At 34.2% G+C, this 18,631-nt stretch overlaps 1 protein-coding gene across 23 annotated transcripts in view; it reads left to right on the top strand.

Annotated features, from left to right (window-relative positions):
- Positions 1 to 18,631, top strand: part of APC (APC regulator of Wnt signaling pathway) — a 220,943-nt gene that overhangs the window by 106,801 nt on the left and 95,511 nt on the right. For 22 of the 23 annotated variants that reach the window (XM_077138965.1, XM_077138963.1, XM_077138959.1 and 19 more), the window contains 2 exons: positions 3,819 to 3,903; positions 5,000 to 5,201. In XM_077138965.1, the coding sequence (XP_076995080.1) occupies positions 3,861 to 3,903; positions 5,000 to 5,201 (245 nt within the window). In that variant the 5' untranslated portion in view covers positions 3,819 to 3,860. Of the gene's footprint in view, positions 1 to 2,383; positions 2,828 to 3,818; positions 3,904 to 4,999; positions 5,202 to 18,631 lie in introns of those variants that run through there. The other variant, XM_077138962.1, reaches the window with a different exon arrangement.

The following is an 18,631-nucleotide window of genomic DNA, read 5'->3' as shown; positions in this document are numbered from 1 at the left end:
ATGACTAAATTTGAATGACCAAATGGTGGCAAAACTGTGGCGCACTGAAATATAGTAGGAATATAAAATGGTACAACTACTTTGGAAAACCGTTCATCATTTTCTTTTAGAATTAATTTCTATGACTCTACAGTTCAACTCTCAGATATGTACTGAAGAGAAGTCAATGCATAGTCCACTAGAAGATACGTACAAAAATTTTCACAGCAGCACCTTTCATAATAACCCCCAAACTAGAAACAACCCAATCCCCAACAAAAAGAGAAAGGGTAAATAAATTGGATATAGTCATATAGTGGACTACTGTACAGCATTGAAAATTAATGAACAGATGCATGAGACAGCATGGATGAATCTCACAGATACTATGTTGAACCACAAAACGTGAAACACAAGTTACTGTGTATGGTATGGTTCCATTTACATAAGGTTTAAGAACATACCAAATAATTTGAAGCTAAAAAATAGTGGTTACCTCTGGGGAGTGTCCACTGATTAGTAAGAGACATGAAGGAACCATCAGTAGTGCTGGAAATATTCTATATCTTCACCTGGATCATGATTACATGGATGCAAAAATTCATTGAATTTTACACTTTAGTATTTTACCTCAGTGAAAAAAAAATTTGAGGTTAATTTGCATTATGGAGTCACCATAAATTCATAGCAAAGTAGTGAGTAATATGGGTCATACCGTGTTTTAGTTCCCTGGCTGCTAACACAAATATCGTGTAATACATTTGCTTAAATAATAGTAATATATGGGCTCATGGTTTTGAGGCTAGGAGAAGTCCAAAGTCAAGGTGGTCATCTAGATGATGCTTTCTCCTAGTAGACTGTGGCATTATGGGGCTACTGCCAGCAGTCCTTGGTCTTTGACTTGTCTGTCACATGGCAGTGCACCTGGCGGCCTCTTATGTCTTCTCTGGGTTCTGTTGACTTCTGACTTCTTCTCCGTGGCTTTCCTTCTGTATGTCTGAATTTCATTCTACTTATTAAAAGCTCCAGTAATAGGATTAAGACCTATCCTGATTGATTTGGGCCACACATCAACTGAAGTAACCCCATCAAAAGGCCCTATTTGCAATGGATTCACATCCACAGGTTCGGATTAAGATTAAGAACATGTTTTTCTGGGGTGCATAGCTCTAAGCTACCACATACTGGATGATGTTATTTTAAGGCAAAGTAACTGGATATGACTACATGAATGTGTCTAATTTTTCTGGTGGGGTCCATAAGTCAAAGAATTTACAAAAATAATTTATGGAAACCCATCATTGGAGTAAATTAGTAGTTTCAAGGTAGCTACTTTGAAAGTCTTAAACATTTTTTTTTGCATGGGCAGGCACTGGGAATCGAACATTTGTTATAATAATGTAACAATCGTTAAAGTAATGTAATAATGACATCTCCCAGGGGTAATCTTTGATAACAGTTTAATTATGTATATTTCTCTCTGTTTGCACATTTTATGCAAGTATGCATTTAATAAGATCACATTTTATAGCATACTTTTTAAACAATATATTGTCACTATTTCATATCATTAAATATTTTGTAATATTTTTATAGCTGCATAGTATTCCATTGTGTGGCTAATTGTTTGGTTTCATTTAATCATACATTACTGTTGGTCATCCAGGTTTCCATGGCCTTTTTATTCTTTTTTCTGGGTCCTATTTTAATTTTTGTTTGTTTCTTTAAAAGATCATTAATTAGCTATTTGTTTTTAAATTAGGTATGTGTGCCAAGCATTTTTTATTGTTTTAAAGCATTTTTATGCCTTTTCAAAGAGTAATTGAATTTTTTGTAATACAAATTGTTTAAAATTAGGGAACAAAATAATAGCTTGTAATCCTAATCACCATAGAATACCATCATGATGATTCTGTTTTCAGCATCAGCATCATCCAGGAATTTGTTCAAAATGCAGATTCTCTGCCTGTACTCCAGGCTTACTAAATCAGTAGTCTATGTTTTAATCAACTCTTTGAGTGATTTTTATGCATGATAAAATTTGAGAGCCACTACTATGCAATGGTTTTAAAGTATTACTCTGACAGCTCTGTACAAAGTAGAACATTTAGGATATTATTAATAGTTTAGGTGGGGTTTATAAGAGTTGGAACCAGGATAATTACAGTAATAATATGAAAAGAAGTGACTGTATGAGAGATAATAGAAGTAGAATCGATAGGCTTTGATAATTGAGGGTGTGAAAGAGGGGGTGGGCTGGAGGAGAAAGAGAAAGCTAGTATCATTTTAAAAGAGAATACAAAACAAAGAACAGTCATAAAAATGACAATTTAATTCTGGACATTTAGATATGAAGTGCATATCACCCAGATGTAAAGCATTTATTGGCCAATTGAGGAAGTATGACTGAAGTTTGTAAATGAGGTTAAGATTAAAGAAGTTACTTGTTCAATAACTGGTAGTTGAATTGTGGAAGTCAGGAGTAAAAGAAGTCGGGATAAAATTGAAGGATTATTGAAGGACTACAAGATGTAGCAGTGAATGGAAGAATTCGATCCTGAAAAATCACAGGTAGCCTACAGTGATGGTTCTCAAACTTTATGGAGGAGTGGGTGCCCTGAAGTTCATAATAGACATTTTGAGGGTATTCCACATTGATCAAGGGAGGCATCCCTATAAAAATTTGTTTTCTGTCCACAGTTGTTATATATTCTAGACATAATATTCTAAATACAAATGCCAGTCATCTTCATATTCTCACATCTACTTATCTGAACCTTTCAGGTTCCAATATGGTCTTCTGTTTGAAGCCAGACTCTAAGATCATAGGCTATTTCTTGTTATTGAGGTAGGGATTCTTTTTTTAATGCTCATAATATTCCTTGACTTGCAGAGTTAACCAGTGAAGTTGTCTTTGCTGCATTCATTCACTTTCTGTCAAATTTCCTTTTAAACCATTTATGGATCACTTAGAGTGGGAACACTGTACATACTTATGTGGTCAAAAATGTTCAAGTACACGTCTTGCATTTAGAAACATAATTTGCCAAAGAAAGAATTATGCCAGGAGCTACAATATAGAATACCTCAGGATGAGGGATGAATATAAATTATTATTAAGAAACATGTAGTAAAAGCCAAAGCTCACAAATGTAAGGGCAGAAAAACAGAAAACTGAAGTTAGTTTCTAACATTTTCTTTAGGAAAAGTTTTTATCAAAAGGACTTAGGTGGAAAAGGAGATAATGGCACAAAAGTCAAGAGGGAATGAGCATATAGTCATTTGAATGTCTGCTGAATATAAATCAGTACATTAGTGAAATACTTAAATTTGGTGTAGAAAATTTGAATATTATTAATTTGTTAAATAAAATAGCAGATATATTCATTTATTTTGTGTTTTTCATGGTCATGTTGATATAAGTTGAAGAGACCTGGATTCTTCTTTTTACACATAACTAGCTCTTGTGGCCTGGGAAAGTCTGTGTTGATTTATCTGAAAAAATGGAAATAATCCACCTGTTGTATTATTTTAAAAGTTAGAGATAGTGTAGTGTATATTCTGTATAGAATATAGCACTGAAACTCCCTGCAGTAATCATTATCACAAAATATCACTATTGTTAGTATGATTTATTACTCATAATTAATAATAGTTAATATATAGAATGCCTTTCAGCTTAGACAATGTTTTCAGAGAGATCTTAAAGAGCTCCCTCCCAACATATCTAAATGTCAAGAAACTAGAATCATGTCTTGAAGAAATCATTTGTAAAATGATTTTGAAGAAATCATTTATAAAACTTTATCATGTTTAATATATAGTGTTCTTTTTTATAGGAAGTACTTAAACAGCTACAAGGAAGTATTGAAGATGAAGCTATGGCTTCTTCTGGACAGATTGATTTATTAGAGCGTCTTAAAGGTAGGTTTTTAAAAAATGACTTAGTGTAATTTTTTAAGCTCAGATTGTCCAGGTTAGGTGTGTAGATCCAAGGACAGTCTCTCATTATTTGGATGTTGGTTGGTATTCAGTTTTCTTGCTGTATCAGCTTTACCTGATAGGATATAATTGTTAAAATACAAATATGTAAAGTTGGTTTTCATTTCTTCAGCTAAACATTTAACTGCTTTGAATAAACTATTCTAGATCCTGTCCTTGATATTTCAGCTCTTTTTAAAGCTCATTGCTATTCTGCCAATCAAAAAATAGACCTTAATACTATATGCCACAGAATGAGCATATTTGTTTCTCATTTGAATAAATAGTATCCTTCTCTAATCCATCCTGGATGGAAATATTTTTTCTTCTTATTTATAGAAGCTCTTTATAAGCTTGCAAATCCCAGTGTCAGAAGAGGGAAAGGGTTAATAATTGAAGCTAGCATAAAAATTGTCTTGTAGTTCCAAACTATTATTATAGAAAGAGATGCTAAGTATATTTTGTCTACTTTTCCTTTAACATACTTATCTTCCCCCTGGCCCAAGCTGACTTTGGAGTGAAAGTTTAGCCTCTCTGATTCTAAATAATTATGTATTTATTCATGTACATTTGTGGCTTCCTCTGTTAGAAATTCAGAGTTGTAGACTTCTGAACCAAGAAGGGGCACCCTTTTATAGAATCTGTGTTCTAGTGTTTGATACGCTGTCCTTTTGCAAGTGGTCAGAGAACCAATCTCACTGAGGCTTGGCCAGTTTATGATTTTTTGAGGACTCTCTCACTTAGAGCTCCCTCCTACATTTACATGCATAAGTAGATTTCTCTGAGTGTCAGCATTTGTGATAAGGATTTCTTCTATTCTCTGCCGTAAATTTACTGTCAATATCTGCCATAATTTGGTACTCAGGTCTTCAGGTTTTATATAATATATATAAAAAATATGTTATCTATTATGTGTAGTAAAAATTGAGAGCTAAAATAGGAATCTAAGATTTTACTTTTAAAGCAATATAATAGTATTAGGAATATTTTAGACTGCTTAAAGCAATTTTATGTAATTTTATGTCTTTGTTTTACTTAGAACTTAACTTAGATAGCAGTAATTTCCCTGGAGTAAAACTACGGTCAAAAATGTCCCTCCGTTCTTACGGAAGCCGGGAAGGATCTATATCAAGTCGTTCAGGAGAGTGCAGTCCTGTTCCTATGGGTTCATTTCCAAGAAGAGGGTTTGTAAATGGAAGCAGAGAAAGTACTGGATATTTAGAAGAACTTGAGAAAGAGAGGTAATTTTTGTTCATTATATATTAAACACTAACTTTTTTGCTTCAGATTGTTGCTATTATTTTTTTCATTTTGTTATATAAGATATACAGTGTGATGCAAAGAACACTTTGCATTTATTAACTCAAAGATAACATGTTAACTGATTATTCTTATGTTATATTAAATCTAAAAATATGAAGGAGACAGTTTCTTGGGATTCTAGACTTATACTTTGCTAATTTAAATTACTTCAAATGCTCTGTACATTAAGTAATATGTGTGATCACAATATTTACATCTGGCTAAAATATGTAACTAATTTGTCATTGGAATTTCTAGTTATCTTTTGAACTAAATTCAATAATTACTAGATCCTGTATACAGTGATTATTTCCATTATCGTAAGTCCATTACGAGTGGCTATTTCTTAATTTATCCATTTCAAGTTTAAAAAACATTGCTTGACATATGGAATAAGTTCGTTTCTTCATAGCTAGTATATTAAATCTTTTCCTGAAGTTAAAATTATATCACTATAAATGTCAGAATGTTGATCCTTATCAAGAACTTTGACATGTGTTTTCTGTCTCCTAGAAGATTATAAGTTTTTCTTAATGCAAAAATGATACCCTACTCTCTTTATATTCCTAAAAATTTATGAAACCTCAGGAAATGTTAGAAGGTAAACAGTGTCACATATTAGCCCTATTAGCTTGGGAAAATCATTAACTTTTTATCTTTTCTTTTGTAAAATATGGGTATGGTTTTATCTTGTGGCATTGTAAATATCGGATATTAATATATGGAAAATGCCCAGCATATCTGAGAGGCAAAAAACCTTTTACTATTTTCTAGGCTTTAGTTGTATCCATCTGTAAAAGTAAGAATAATCATATGAACCAGAAGTAAACAAATTTATCTCTTTCATCTCTTAAGTTTATGCGAGTGTCTGTATCATACTGTTCTAGTTTGCTAGCTGCTGGAATGTAATATACCAGAAACAGAATAGCTTTTAAAAAGGGGAACTTAATACATTGATAGTTTACAGTTCTAAGGCCGAGAAAATGTCCCAGTTAAAACAAGTCTATAGAAATGTCCAATCAAAGGCATCCAGGGAAAGATACTTTGGTTCAGGAAGGCTGATGAAGTTCAGGGTTTCTCAAGTGAGAAGGCACATGGTGAACACAGTCAGGGTTTCTCTCTCAGCTGGAAGGGCACATGGCGAACATGGTATCATCTGCTAGCCTTCTCTCCTGGCTTCCTGTTTCATGAAGCTCCCTGGGAGGCATTTTTCTACTTCATCTCCAAAGGTCCTGGCTGGTTCTCTTTGCTTCTCATGGCTATGTTGTTCTCTGCTCTTTCTGAATTTCTTCCTTTCTCCAAAATGTTTCCTCTTTTATAGGATTCCAGTAAACTAATCAAGACCCACCCAAATGGGTGGAGACATGCCTCCACCTAATCCAGTTTAACACGCACTCTTGACTAAATCACATCTTCAGGCAGATGATCTAATTACAGTTTTAAACATACTATATGGAATAGGGATTAGAAGAAACAGCTGCCTTCACAAAATGGAATTAGGATTAAAACGTGGCTTTTATAGGGTACATACATCATTTCAAACCAGCACACATACATTGAAACCTGGAATATTTGTCTCACAATATAGGAAATACTCTCCTGAAAAAATATGAGCTAACTAGGACCCACAGTCTCCATCTCTTTGTTCCCTTTGAGCTTTCCTAGGAATTTACTTTGCTTTATGTAGATAAAAGTCCTGATTTTATTATTGGAAGGGGGTAGATTAATTTTTTAAATAGACTTTGGTTTTACTGTAAGTATTAGTCTAAAACACAAATGCAATTATAAGTAGAAAGGAATACTTGTGAAGAACAGTTTCCTTGTTTTCATCTTGACATTATTGCTCCTATGTTGTTTACTTTGTTTCTTGCCAGTCTCCCAAAATTCTTTAATTTTAAGCCCCTGAAAAGCTTATTTCTCTGTTAAAGGCTTAAATGTAATGATTTTTTTTTTTTTTTTTTTTTTTTTTTGCATGGGCAGGCACTGGGAATTGAACCCTGGTCTCCAGCATGGCAGGCGAGAACTCTGCCTGCTGAGCCACCATGGCCCACCCAGACATAATGATTTTGATATATTTTATTATATAATCCCACTCTCTTTAAGCTGATATTCTGATTTTACTTCAAGAGGAAAATAAATTTCTTCCTAAAACATTTGAGGTTGCTTTATCTCTTTCTAATGTAACTGTAGAACAGAGGGTTTGTTTTTTTTCCTACCAGAATATGGCCCAGCTTATTCTAATTCAGGCATTATTACACACTGTAGAAAAGTTGATTTATCTGGAGTGAAGGAGGTAGCAGCCTGGTATAGTTCAGCCTCAGTGGGTTGGCATGGTATAGTTCAAGTGATAACTAGCCTCAGTGGGTTAGCTTTTTAAAAATACTGATTCTTTAAACATTCTGATTCATTGCTCTTACGTGGGGCCTAGACATTGGTTTGATGGATTGGTCTCTTATACGGCCCAGACATTGGTTGGTTGGTTGGTTGGGTTTTTAAGTTCCCAGGTAATTCTAAAGTGTACTTAAGGTTGACGACCACAGAGTACAAATGATGTAATCAGAAGAATTCACAATAAATCCTGGTTCAGCCATGTGTGACTAACAATGTGCCTAGGATAAAATGTTTTAACTTTGCTGTGCCTCATTTTCTTCAGTTTGAAAGACAGTTAGGAAAATGAGAGAGAAAGTATATTAGAAAGTCGAAATTCAGCAGGGTGCCTAGCGCAGTGTAGACACTATAAATAGTAGTCATTATTTATTATCTTGTGGACAGTTGACAAGGGTTTCTTAAGTTTATTGGTCAGCTAACCTGCCAGTAGCAGAAAATGAAGTAATAGAATAAAACTATCTTCTTTTTAATAGTTTCGTTATTAACTTTTTCATATATATATTAAGCCTCATTTTTCTTTGGATAATTACTTGGAATAACCATTAGTATGTAAGTTGTTTCTGCTCATTTATGGATAATCAAAATTCTTAGCACAATAGATGCCTACAAAGGATTGAATCAGGAATTCAAATTGTATATCTATGTAATTTGATAAAATACTTTATGAATTGATCATGCGGAGGCAAGAGTGTTGGTCTGCCATTAATCAATCTCATTAGTTCTCAGTGCTGTTTGTCTTCCAGCTTGTTATATGTACAGGAGAAAGGTAATTGCTCTTGACAAATAAATATAATGCCTTAGGAAAAAAAAATAGGTATGCATTTAACTTTCTATGTTTCTTCTGTTATCTCAGTGTCACCTCCTTCTTTTGGAATAATGTTAAAATTATTTCATCAGCATTTCTGTAATAGAACTTTTGTTCTACTACAGAAATTGTGCAGAAACAATTATGTGAAATGAACTTTAAGAATGAAAAAAAAAGAAGTGAAAGGTATTAAGTTGAAAGAATTTAACTTAAAGTTTTTACTGAAGTTCATTTTCCATCTCAGTTCCTGACTCCTTTCATTGTTCCCCACCCATACATACCCTTGTTGTAAATTTCACATTTTTTCCCTATTATTCTTCAATGTTTAAAATTTTTTCATGCTATTTTTCAATTTTTAATTTTTTCTAATGTTAGATGTTGTAATATTGCATATTGTAAAAACTTATCAGGGGATGCAAGGGTAATTCAGTGGTAGAATTCTCACCAGCAATGCGGAAGACCTGGATTCAATTCCCAGTCCATGCACTTCCTCAAAAAACAAACAAAACAACAATAAGTTCAACAGGTGGTGCTGCAGTAATGGGATACTCACGTGGAAAAAGAATGAAATGTGATCCCTGCCATGCAGCAAAAACAAAAAGCAATAACCAACAAAATCAGATAAGGCCTCTTGATCGTTCCTATGCCAAATAAACCCTGAAACTCAGAGGTGCCAGTCTCTCTGAGAACATCAACCAGTTTCATTCCTTTACTCCTTAAGGTCAACGCCCCTTTCCAGCATAAAGAAGCATAAATGGTCATTGCCCCAACGTCCCGGAAGATTGAGAGAACGATCAAATGAGAAGGAGGAGGGGAAATTATTTGTTAAATCCTAACTGAGAAATTAAATTTAACAAATGATTATGACTATTGACTCATTATATAGCTATTTCTTTTTTAGTTTAAAATGTATTGGAATAGACAGAAGGAAAAACTTGAAATTGTTGAACTACAATCCAATAGTCTTGATCTTTGATAATGATTGTATAACTATATATCTTTTATCATGTGACCATGTGATTGTAAAACTGTGTGACTGACACTCCCTTTATCCACTGTGTGGGTAGGTGAGTTATAAAGACATGGATAAAAAAAAAAACTGATCAGAGTCCAAAATTCATAATGAAAAGTGTCGGTATTCTACCCCATCCGTTTCTATCTCCATTCTTTTTTTTTTTTTTTCATGGTAAAATTTTTTTATTATTATTATTATTTTTTATTAACGGAAAGAAAAAAAAGAAATTAACACAACATTTAGAAATCATACCATTCTACATATGCACTCAGTAATTCTTAACATCATCACATAGATGCATGATCATCGTTTCTTAGTACATTTGCATCGGTTTAGAGGAACTAGCAACACAACAGAAAAAGATATAAACTATTAATATAGAGAAAAGAAATAAAAGTAGTAATAATAGTAAAAAAAAAAAAAAAACCTATAGCTCAGATGCAGCTTCATTCAGTGTTTTAACATGATTACTTTACAATTAAGTATTATTGTGCTTTCCATTTTTGAGTTTTTGTATCTAGCCCTGTTGCACAGTCTGTATCCCTTCAGCTTCAATTACTCATTATCTTACCCTGTTTCTAACTCCTGCTGGACTCTGTTACCAATGACATATTTCAAGTTTATTCTCGAATGTCCGTTCACATCAGTGGGACCATACAGTATTTGTCCTTTAGTTTTTGGCTAGACTCACTCAGCATAATGTTCTCTAGGTCCATCCATGTTATTACATGCTTCATAAGTTTATCTTGTCTTAAAGCTGCATAATATTCCATCGTATGTATGTACCACAGTTTGTTTAGCCACTCGTCTGTTGATGGACATTTTGGCTGTTTCCATCTCTTTGCAATTGTAAATAACGCTGCTATAAACATTGGTATGCAAATGTCCGTTTGTGTCTTTGCCCTTAAGTCCTTTGAGTAGATACCTAGCAATGGTATTGCTGGGTCGTATGGCAATTCTATATTCAGCTTTTTGAGGAACCGCCAAACTGCCTTCCACAGTGGTTGCACCATTTGACATTCCCACCAACAGTGGATAAGTGTGCCTGTTTCTCCGCATCCTCTCCAGCACTTGTCATTTTCTGTTTTGTTGATAATGGCCATTCTGGTGGGTGTGAGATGATATCTCATTGTGGTTTTGATTTGCATTTCTCTAATGGCCAGGGACATTGAGCATCTCTTCATGTGCCTCTTGGCCATCCGTATTTCCTCTTCTGGTAGGTGTCTGTTCAAGTCTTTTTCCCATTTTGTAATTGGGTTGGCTGTCTTTTTGTTGTTGAGTTGAACAATCTCTTTATAAATTCTGGATACTAGACCTTTATCTGATATGTCATTTCCAAATATTATCTCCCATTGTGTAGGCTGTCTTTCTACTTTCTTGATGAAGTTCTTTGATGCACAAAAGTGTTTAATTTTGAGGAGCTCCCATTTCTTTCTTTCTTTCTTCAGTGCTCTTGCTTTAGGTTTAAGGTCCATAAAACCGCCTCCAGTTGTAAGATTCATAAGATATCTCCCTACATTTTCCTCTAACTGTTTTATGGTCTTAGACCTAATGTTTAGATCTTTGATCCATTTTGAGTTAACTTTTGTATAGGGTGTGAGATACGGGTCTTCTTTCATTCTTTTACATATGGATATCCAGTTCTCTAGGCACCATTTATTGAAGAGACTGTTCTGTCCCAGGTGAGTTGGCTTGACTGCCTTATCAAATATCAAATGTCCATAGATGAGAGGGTCTATATCTGAGCACTCTATTCGATTCCATTGGTCGATATATCTATCTTTATGCCAATACCATGCTGTTTTGACCACTGTGGCTTCATAATATGCCTTAAAGTCCGGCATCGCGAGACCTCCAGCTTCGTTTTTTTTCCTCAAGATGTTTTTAGCAATTCGGGGCACCCTGCCCTTCCAGATAAATTTGCTTATTGGTTTTTCTAATTCTGAAAAATAAGTTGTTGGGATTTTGATTGGTATTGCATTGAATCTGTAGATCAGTTTAGGTAGGATTGACATCTTAATTATATTTAGTCTTCCAATCCATGAACACGGTATGCCCTTCCATCTATTTAGGTCTTCTGTGATTTCTTTTAACAGTTTTTTGTAGTTTTCTTTATATAGGTTTTTTGTCTCTTTGGTTAAATTTATTCCTAGGTATTTTATTCTTTTAGTTGCGATTGTAAATGGGATTCGTTTCTTGATTTCCCCCTCAGCTTGTTCATTACTAGTGTATAGAAAAGCTACAGATTTTTGAATGTTGATCTTGTAGCCTGCTACTTTGCTGTACTCATTTATTAGCTCTAGTAATTTTGTTGTGGATTTTTCCGGGTTTTCGACGTATAGTATCATATCGTCTACAAACAGTGATAGTTTTACTTCTTCCTTTCCAATTTTGATGCCTTGTATTTCTTTTTCTTGTCTAATTGCTTTGGCTAGAACTTCCAACACAATGTTGAATAATAGTGGTGATAGTGGACATCCTTGTCTTGTTCCTGATCTTAGGGGGAAGTTTTCAATTTTTCCCCATTGAGGATGATATTAGCTGTGGGTTTTTCATATATTCCCTCTATCATTTTAAGGAAGTTCCCTTGTATTCCTATCTTTTGAAGTGTTTTCAACAGGAAAGGATGTTGAATCTTGTCAAATGCCTTCTCTGCATCATTTGAGATGATCATGTGATTTTTCTGCTTTGATTTGTTGATGTGGTGTGTTACATTAATTGATTTTCTTATGTTGAACCATCCTTGCATACCTGGGATGAATCCTACTTGGTCATGATGTATAACTCTTTTAATGTGTTGTTGGATACGATTTGCTAGAATTTTATTGAGGATTTTTGCATCTATATTCTTTAGAGAGATTGGTCTGTAGTTTTCTTTTTTTGTAATATCTTTGCCTGGTTTTGGTATGAGGGTGATGTTGGCTTCATAGAATGAATTAGGTAGTTTTCCCTCCACTTCGATTATTTTGAAGAGTTTGAGGAGAGTTGGTACTAATTCTTTCTGGAATGTTTGATAGAATTCAGATGTGAAGCCGTCTGGTCCTGGACTTTTCTTTTTAGAGAGCTTTTGAATGACTAATTCAATCTCTTTACTTGTGATTGGTTTGTTGAGGTCATCTATTTCTTCTTGAGTCAAAGTTGGTTGTTCATGTCTTTCCAGGAACCCATCCATTTCATCTAAATTGTTGTATTTATTAGCGTAAAGTTGTTCATAGTATCCTGTTATTACCTCCTTTATTTCTGTGAGGTCAGTAGTTATGTCTCCTCTTCCATTTCTGATCTTATTTATTTGCATCCTCTCTCTTCTTCTTTTTGTCATTCTTGCTAAGGGCCCATCAATCTTATTGATTTTCTCATAGAACCAACTTCTGGTCTTATTGATTTTTCTCTATTGTTTTCATGTTTTCTCTATCTCCATTCTTGATTCCCATGAGATGTTGTCTTCCATAACTCTGAATAATATATTTTATTACTAGTTCTTGACTTGCTGACTTTGGAAATGACTTACTGAGTCACCACTTTTAAAAATGAATTTGTTTAGAGTCGAGAGGCTACCATGGAGGTCACTCTTAAGCATGCTGCAGTCAGACATTGCTACCTATTATAACTTGCCAAACCCCAACCAAAACCATTTCCTGCCAATCCTAAAGAACACTTAGGCATAATGTAAGATTCTACAAAGTTTCCATGCACTAGGGTAACTTTCCAAACCTGCAACCTCCAGATGGATCCCTGGACTAGATGAGCCCTGAAATGCAGAGGGGCCAGCCTCTCCAGAACATCAACTAGTTCCATTCCCCATCCCATTTTATTGACAGCTCCTTCCAACGTGAAAAAGTTTGATGGGCATAGCCCAAATACCCTTAAAGAGTGGGAGAAAGATCAAAGGTGATAATGGAGTTATACAGAGAAGGTGCGGTTTAACAAATGAGTATGAATGCTTAACATTATACTAATATTTCTTTTAGCCTCCAGTACCTTAGAGCAGCTAGAAATAAAACCTAAAATGTAACACATTCCAAACACTGAAATCTGTTCTACAACTAATTGTTGTAGTGTACTTTGAAATTTATTGCTTTTATGTATATATGTTATTTAAAGAGAAAGAGAAATATAGAGAAGATAGGATTTAACAAATAAGTATGACTGCTGAATCATTATATTGACATTTCTATTGGTCTCTAATGTCTTGGAGCAGCTAGAAGAGAAAATGAAAAATCTGTAACTGTAACCCATACCATACTTTAAAATCTGTTCTATAACTATTTGTTAAATGTACTTGGAAATTTATTGCTTTTTTGGATATATGTTATATTTCACAATTTTAAAAAGGTAAGAAAAAGATGAATTTGTTAAATTCACTCAGTTCCTCACAGTTTTCAATTCTTCTCTCCTAACTTTTTGTGCATATACAAATAAGCTTGTATACATGCTATTTCGGCCCAGTGGGGCTTTTCTAGCCAAAAGACCAAAGAAAACACCAGGCATGGACTGAGACATGAATTTTATTAAGGAAACTTACATACAGGAGAAATCAAAAGGCTCCAGAGGCAGCTGTCCAGAGTGTACAAGTCAGTGCTCCACAAATAGGTGATAATCAGCAGGCCCAGGTATACAGGCCCCAAACAAAGACATTTCATTGAGTATGAGAGCATGGGTAAAGTAAAGGGCTTATTTGGTAGGTTAACAGCAACATTTCAAGGTTTCCAGGAACATGCAAGGAGTATACTGATCATTTGTGCTTCTCTTTTTCCCCTCTTCTTCCTTCCTAGGGAGGCTGGTTAAACTTTAACTAACTGCCTAAGGTGACATGGGCTACTGTGTGCTTGAGTTTCACAGATTGTAGGGAAATGCCCAGACCCTGGGCTTCTACATATATATGTGTATACTGGTTCTTATGTTTGTTACTTCTGTCAATTTAAATAGTGTCCTTATTTCTTTATTTCTTGTCCTAGCCTATGACAGTGTCTTAAGTGTGCGGCAGGCATGTGTTTCTTTCATTTTGTTGAAACTAACGATGGTTATATTAGGCTGAACATATTTGAGTCTTCAGGATTTTTCTGTGTGTTAATTGCAGGTGTTGAAATACATGTGTCTTTGTTATGATTCTGTTGTTGGTCATTGTGGAGCCAGTTAGTATGCCAGAATTACTTTTTCTTACCTATTGAGAGAGTATCATGCCTTCTGTACTGCTTAAGGGAAAATGACCCTATTTAGACTGTCTTTCTTATATAGTTTTTTGTTTTTTCTAGAATGTCTAATTGCCTGTTTTTTATTTTGTTGGGAACAGAAACCTGTGCCTTTACCCTAATACTAGGATCTTTTAGCTTGTGTTCTCCTGCAGCCCATTAACTTTCAGTTCCAATTTGGATCATTTGCTTCTAAGCTTGCCACATGATTGCCATTCTAGAATTTCTTGTCATTACACTTCCAATTATTTTCTGCAATAATGTTTCCTCTTGATTCTTGATTATCCTTGAACGTGTGACAGTATCTTTATTTTGTTCTTACACCTAATTGATAGTTGGATAAGTCTAGGTTCAAACTCATTTCCCCTCTTTATCATCATTATTGCTGATGGGATGTTTGATACCAGCCTGATTTTCATTCTTTTGTAAGTGACCATATTTTAATTTCTAGAATACCCTTAGCTTTTAGAAACGGCATGGCTGTTTTCTTCATTCAGCAGGTTGGATACTCACTTTGTCCTTTAATTCTCAAGATTTGTTTTCTTCAGCTTCTGAAAATTCTGTTAGATTAATTCCTTGATCATTTTCTCCCGTTTTCTTGCTGATAACAGATTGTCTTTTTTCTCCCTAATCTCCTCACTCCACCACAACCCGTGACATTGGCTGGTCTGTTTAAGCACTTTTAACACCCAGCTCTTATTTCATAAAATCATTTCTTGAAGAGTAACCTGAAGAAGTTGCATTCCCATCTTCCCCTCTGTTTTCTCCACCTTGGTCTTGGTAGACCCTACAGGTCCTCACCAGGGAAAGGTAAGAAATAGAATCAGAACTCATCTTTATGTTAGTTGTGGTACCCAGCTTGTGAAAGAGGCTCAGGCTTTTTTCTTCTTCTTCTTCTTCTTCTCCTTCCTAATTCTTTTTTTTTTTTTTTTAACTTTTTTTGTTGTATAGTATAACATATATACAAAGCAAAGAAATAAGAAAGTAGTAGTTTTCAAAGTACTCTTCACAAGTGGATACAGCACAGATCCCAGAGTTTGTCATGGGCTACCATATAATCCTCTCATATTTTTCCTTCTTGCTGCTTCAGAATATAGGAGGCTAGAGGGATTAAATACCTTTTTATCATCACAATTGACTTTTTTTCCTTCTTTTTTTGTGAAAAATAACATGTACAAAAAAGCTATAAATTTCAAAGCACAGTACCACTATTAGTTGTAGAACATATTTCAGACTTTGACATGGGTTACTATTTCACAATTTTAAGTTTTTACTTCTAGCTACTCTAAAATACTGGAGACTAAAAGAGATATCAATTTAATTATTCAGCATTCATATTCATTTGTTAAGTCCTATCTTCTATGCATAATTCCACCATCACCTTTGGTTTTTCCATACCTCTCTTTGGGGTTGTTTGGGCTATGGCAGTAACAACTTTTTGATATTGGAAGGGTCTGTCACTAATAGGGGGTAGGGAGATGGAACTATCTAATGTTCTGGAGAGGCTGGGCTAGGTTTCAGGACTTATCTGGACCAGGGACTCATCTGGAGGTTGTCGGTTTCTGGCAAGTTACTCTAGTACCTGAAACCCTTGTAGAATCTTATATATTGCCCTAGGGGTTCTTTAGGATTGGCTGGAATGGTCCTGGTTGGGGGTTGGCAGGTTATGATAGGTAGCAAGGTAGAGCAACCTCCAGAGTAGCCTCTCGACTCTGTTTGAACTCTCTGCCACTGATACTTTATTAATTATACTTCTTTTCTCCCGTAATTGTTGATCCCATGGTGTCAGGTCTGGATTCATCCCTGGGAGTCCTCTCCCACATTGCCAGGGAGACTTTCACCCCTGGATGTCATTTCCCACATAGAAGAGGCTCAGGCTTTTTGCAGTGCTATTCCCTGCTCCTGTTGTCAAAAATGGGAGCTTTTCATTGGTCTGCACTCCTTCAGTTTTGCTACATCATAAGCAGGGGTTTACTTCCCATGGGTTCCCTCACTACTGAGGTTGCCACATCAAATGTGACAACTTATTTTTAATTTCAAAAATTTTCTCTTAGTGAAAGAAAGGAAGTTTTTGTAAGAACAGAACCATCCACATACATTCATACTCATCACGCATTTTTTCCTTTATTTCTCAAGAAAACATAATCAAGCAGAACTTTTGAAGTAACTAAATATCAGGGTGGAGAACATCTCTCTGTGTATGACCAAACTCCAGGAACTATAATAGAAAATATCCACAAATCTTACATTAAAATAAAAATTTTCTACATGGTAAAAACACCATAAACAAAATTAAAAGACCATTAACAAACTGAGAAGATATATTTGCAACACATAAAACTGGCAAAGTGCTATCATTCTTAATATAGAAGCAGTCCCATAACTCAGTAAGAAAAAGTCACAGCAAAGGATATACAAATGATTGTTTATTTAATTTAAACTCAGACTTTTAAAGTTTTAATCATTCATTCCCCTGAAGTAATAAACTGTATAATTATGTATTAGCTCACTAATGTTATTGCAGATTATACAAATGTTTCTTAAACTTGAAAAAGAAAAGCATAACCTCATTCCTAGTAAAAGAAATCTAAATTGAAACTATAGTGATTTACTATTTAAAACAATTCCTAGAAATGCGAAGATTTAAAAGTTTGATGAACTTCACTACAGTGATGAAGGTGGTAGATCTAGAGCAGGTAGGTCTTTAAGTTTTGATGTGACATGCCAGCAGTCTCGTTTAAAAATATGTCTTTAAGTTAAATCTAATGTTCTCTTAGTCTTTTAGCTAACTCAGGGTCACCTAGAAGATCATAACAAATATGTATTAGATATTCAATAAATATTTATTAAAAGAACTAATAACTAACGTGACTCAGGGTCACCTAAAAGATCATGACAAAATGTATTAGGTGTTAAGTAAATAATTATTAATGAACTAATAATAGCTAATGTGACAATAACAACATCTAATAAGGGCAATAAATTAAAAATTCATGTACCCAATTTGTCTTCTATATATGCTTGCACATACGTGAAATGAGGTTCTGTAAAAGGTTATTCAGTGTAGCATTAGTTACAACAGCAAAAGACTAGAACTAGACCTAAATACCCACCAATCCAGAACCCTTCAGTAGAATGCTATGCAGCTAGCAAAAAATACGTAGTACTTCTTTATGTTCTTGTATGGAATTATCTCCAAGATAGACTTTTAAGTGAAAAAAAAAGTTATAGGGCAACATATATAATACTATGCTATTATTTTTGTTTTAAATGTACACATGAATATCAGCATATATACATGCATCTCATAGAACAGCTCTGGAAATATATATGGTAGTTTATATTTGTATATATATATATGGTAAATAGTAATTGCTTTGGTAAAGAGACATATGAAAAGAGGCAGACTGTGTAATGTTTATATGTATTGTTTTATGCCAGTAACACTCTTCTCTTATTGTTCATTTCTGTTTATATGATCAGATCAGTATCTTTGCATTTTGAATAGATTGCTATTGAGAACATCATCAATTAGGTTATTCTAGAATTACATCACAATTTCATTGTCAAATTCCAAACTGAGAAAGTTTCTCTCCCTCAGAATAACTTTATTTTATCCACAATGACTATATATTTCTTATTATTTTGGCTGCTGAGTAGCTGAAAGGCACATCTTTGTCCAGTGCAGTAGTTTCCTGTTCTGTAGTTTGTTCCTGGCATAATTGCTTTACACCTTCACTATGGTTTTTACTCTTGTATTAATTTTGTTTTATTACATCTGCATGTTTTAATATAAACTGTCACCATATTCTTAGACTATAAATAAATGCAAAGAAAGCTTAGGTTGACATATCAGTATTTCAGTAAGGATGATTACCATCTTATTTAGATGTAAATATAAAAACCTTTTAGTGTTCAAATTTTAATGATTATAAAACTGCAAATCCCACCTTTAAAAATCTAAAATCAATA

The sequence above is a fragment of the Tamandua tetradactyla genome, chromosome 21 (genome assembly GCF_023851605.1).
Source record: "Tamandua tetradactyla isolate mTamTet1 chromosome 21, mTamTet1.pri, whole genome shotgun sequence".
Taxonomy (NCBI): domain Eukaryota; kingdom Metazoa; phylum Chordata; class Mammalia; order Pilosa; family Myrmecophagidae; genus Tamandua; species Tamandua tetradactyla.
This window is presented reverse-complemented; position numbering and strand designations above follow the sequence as displayed.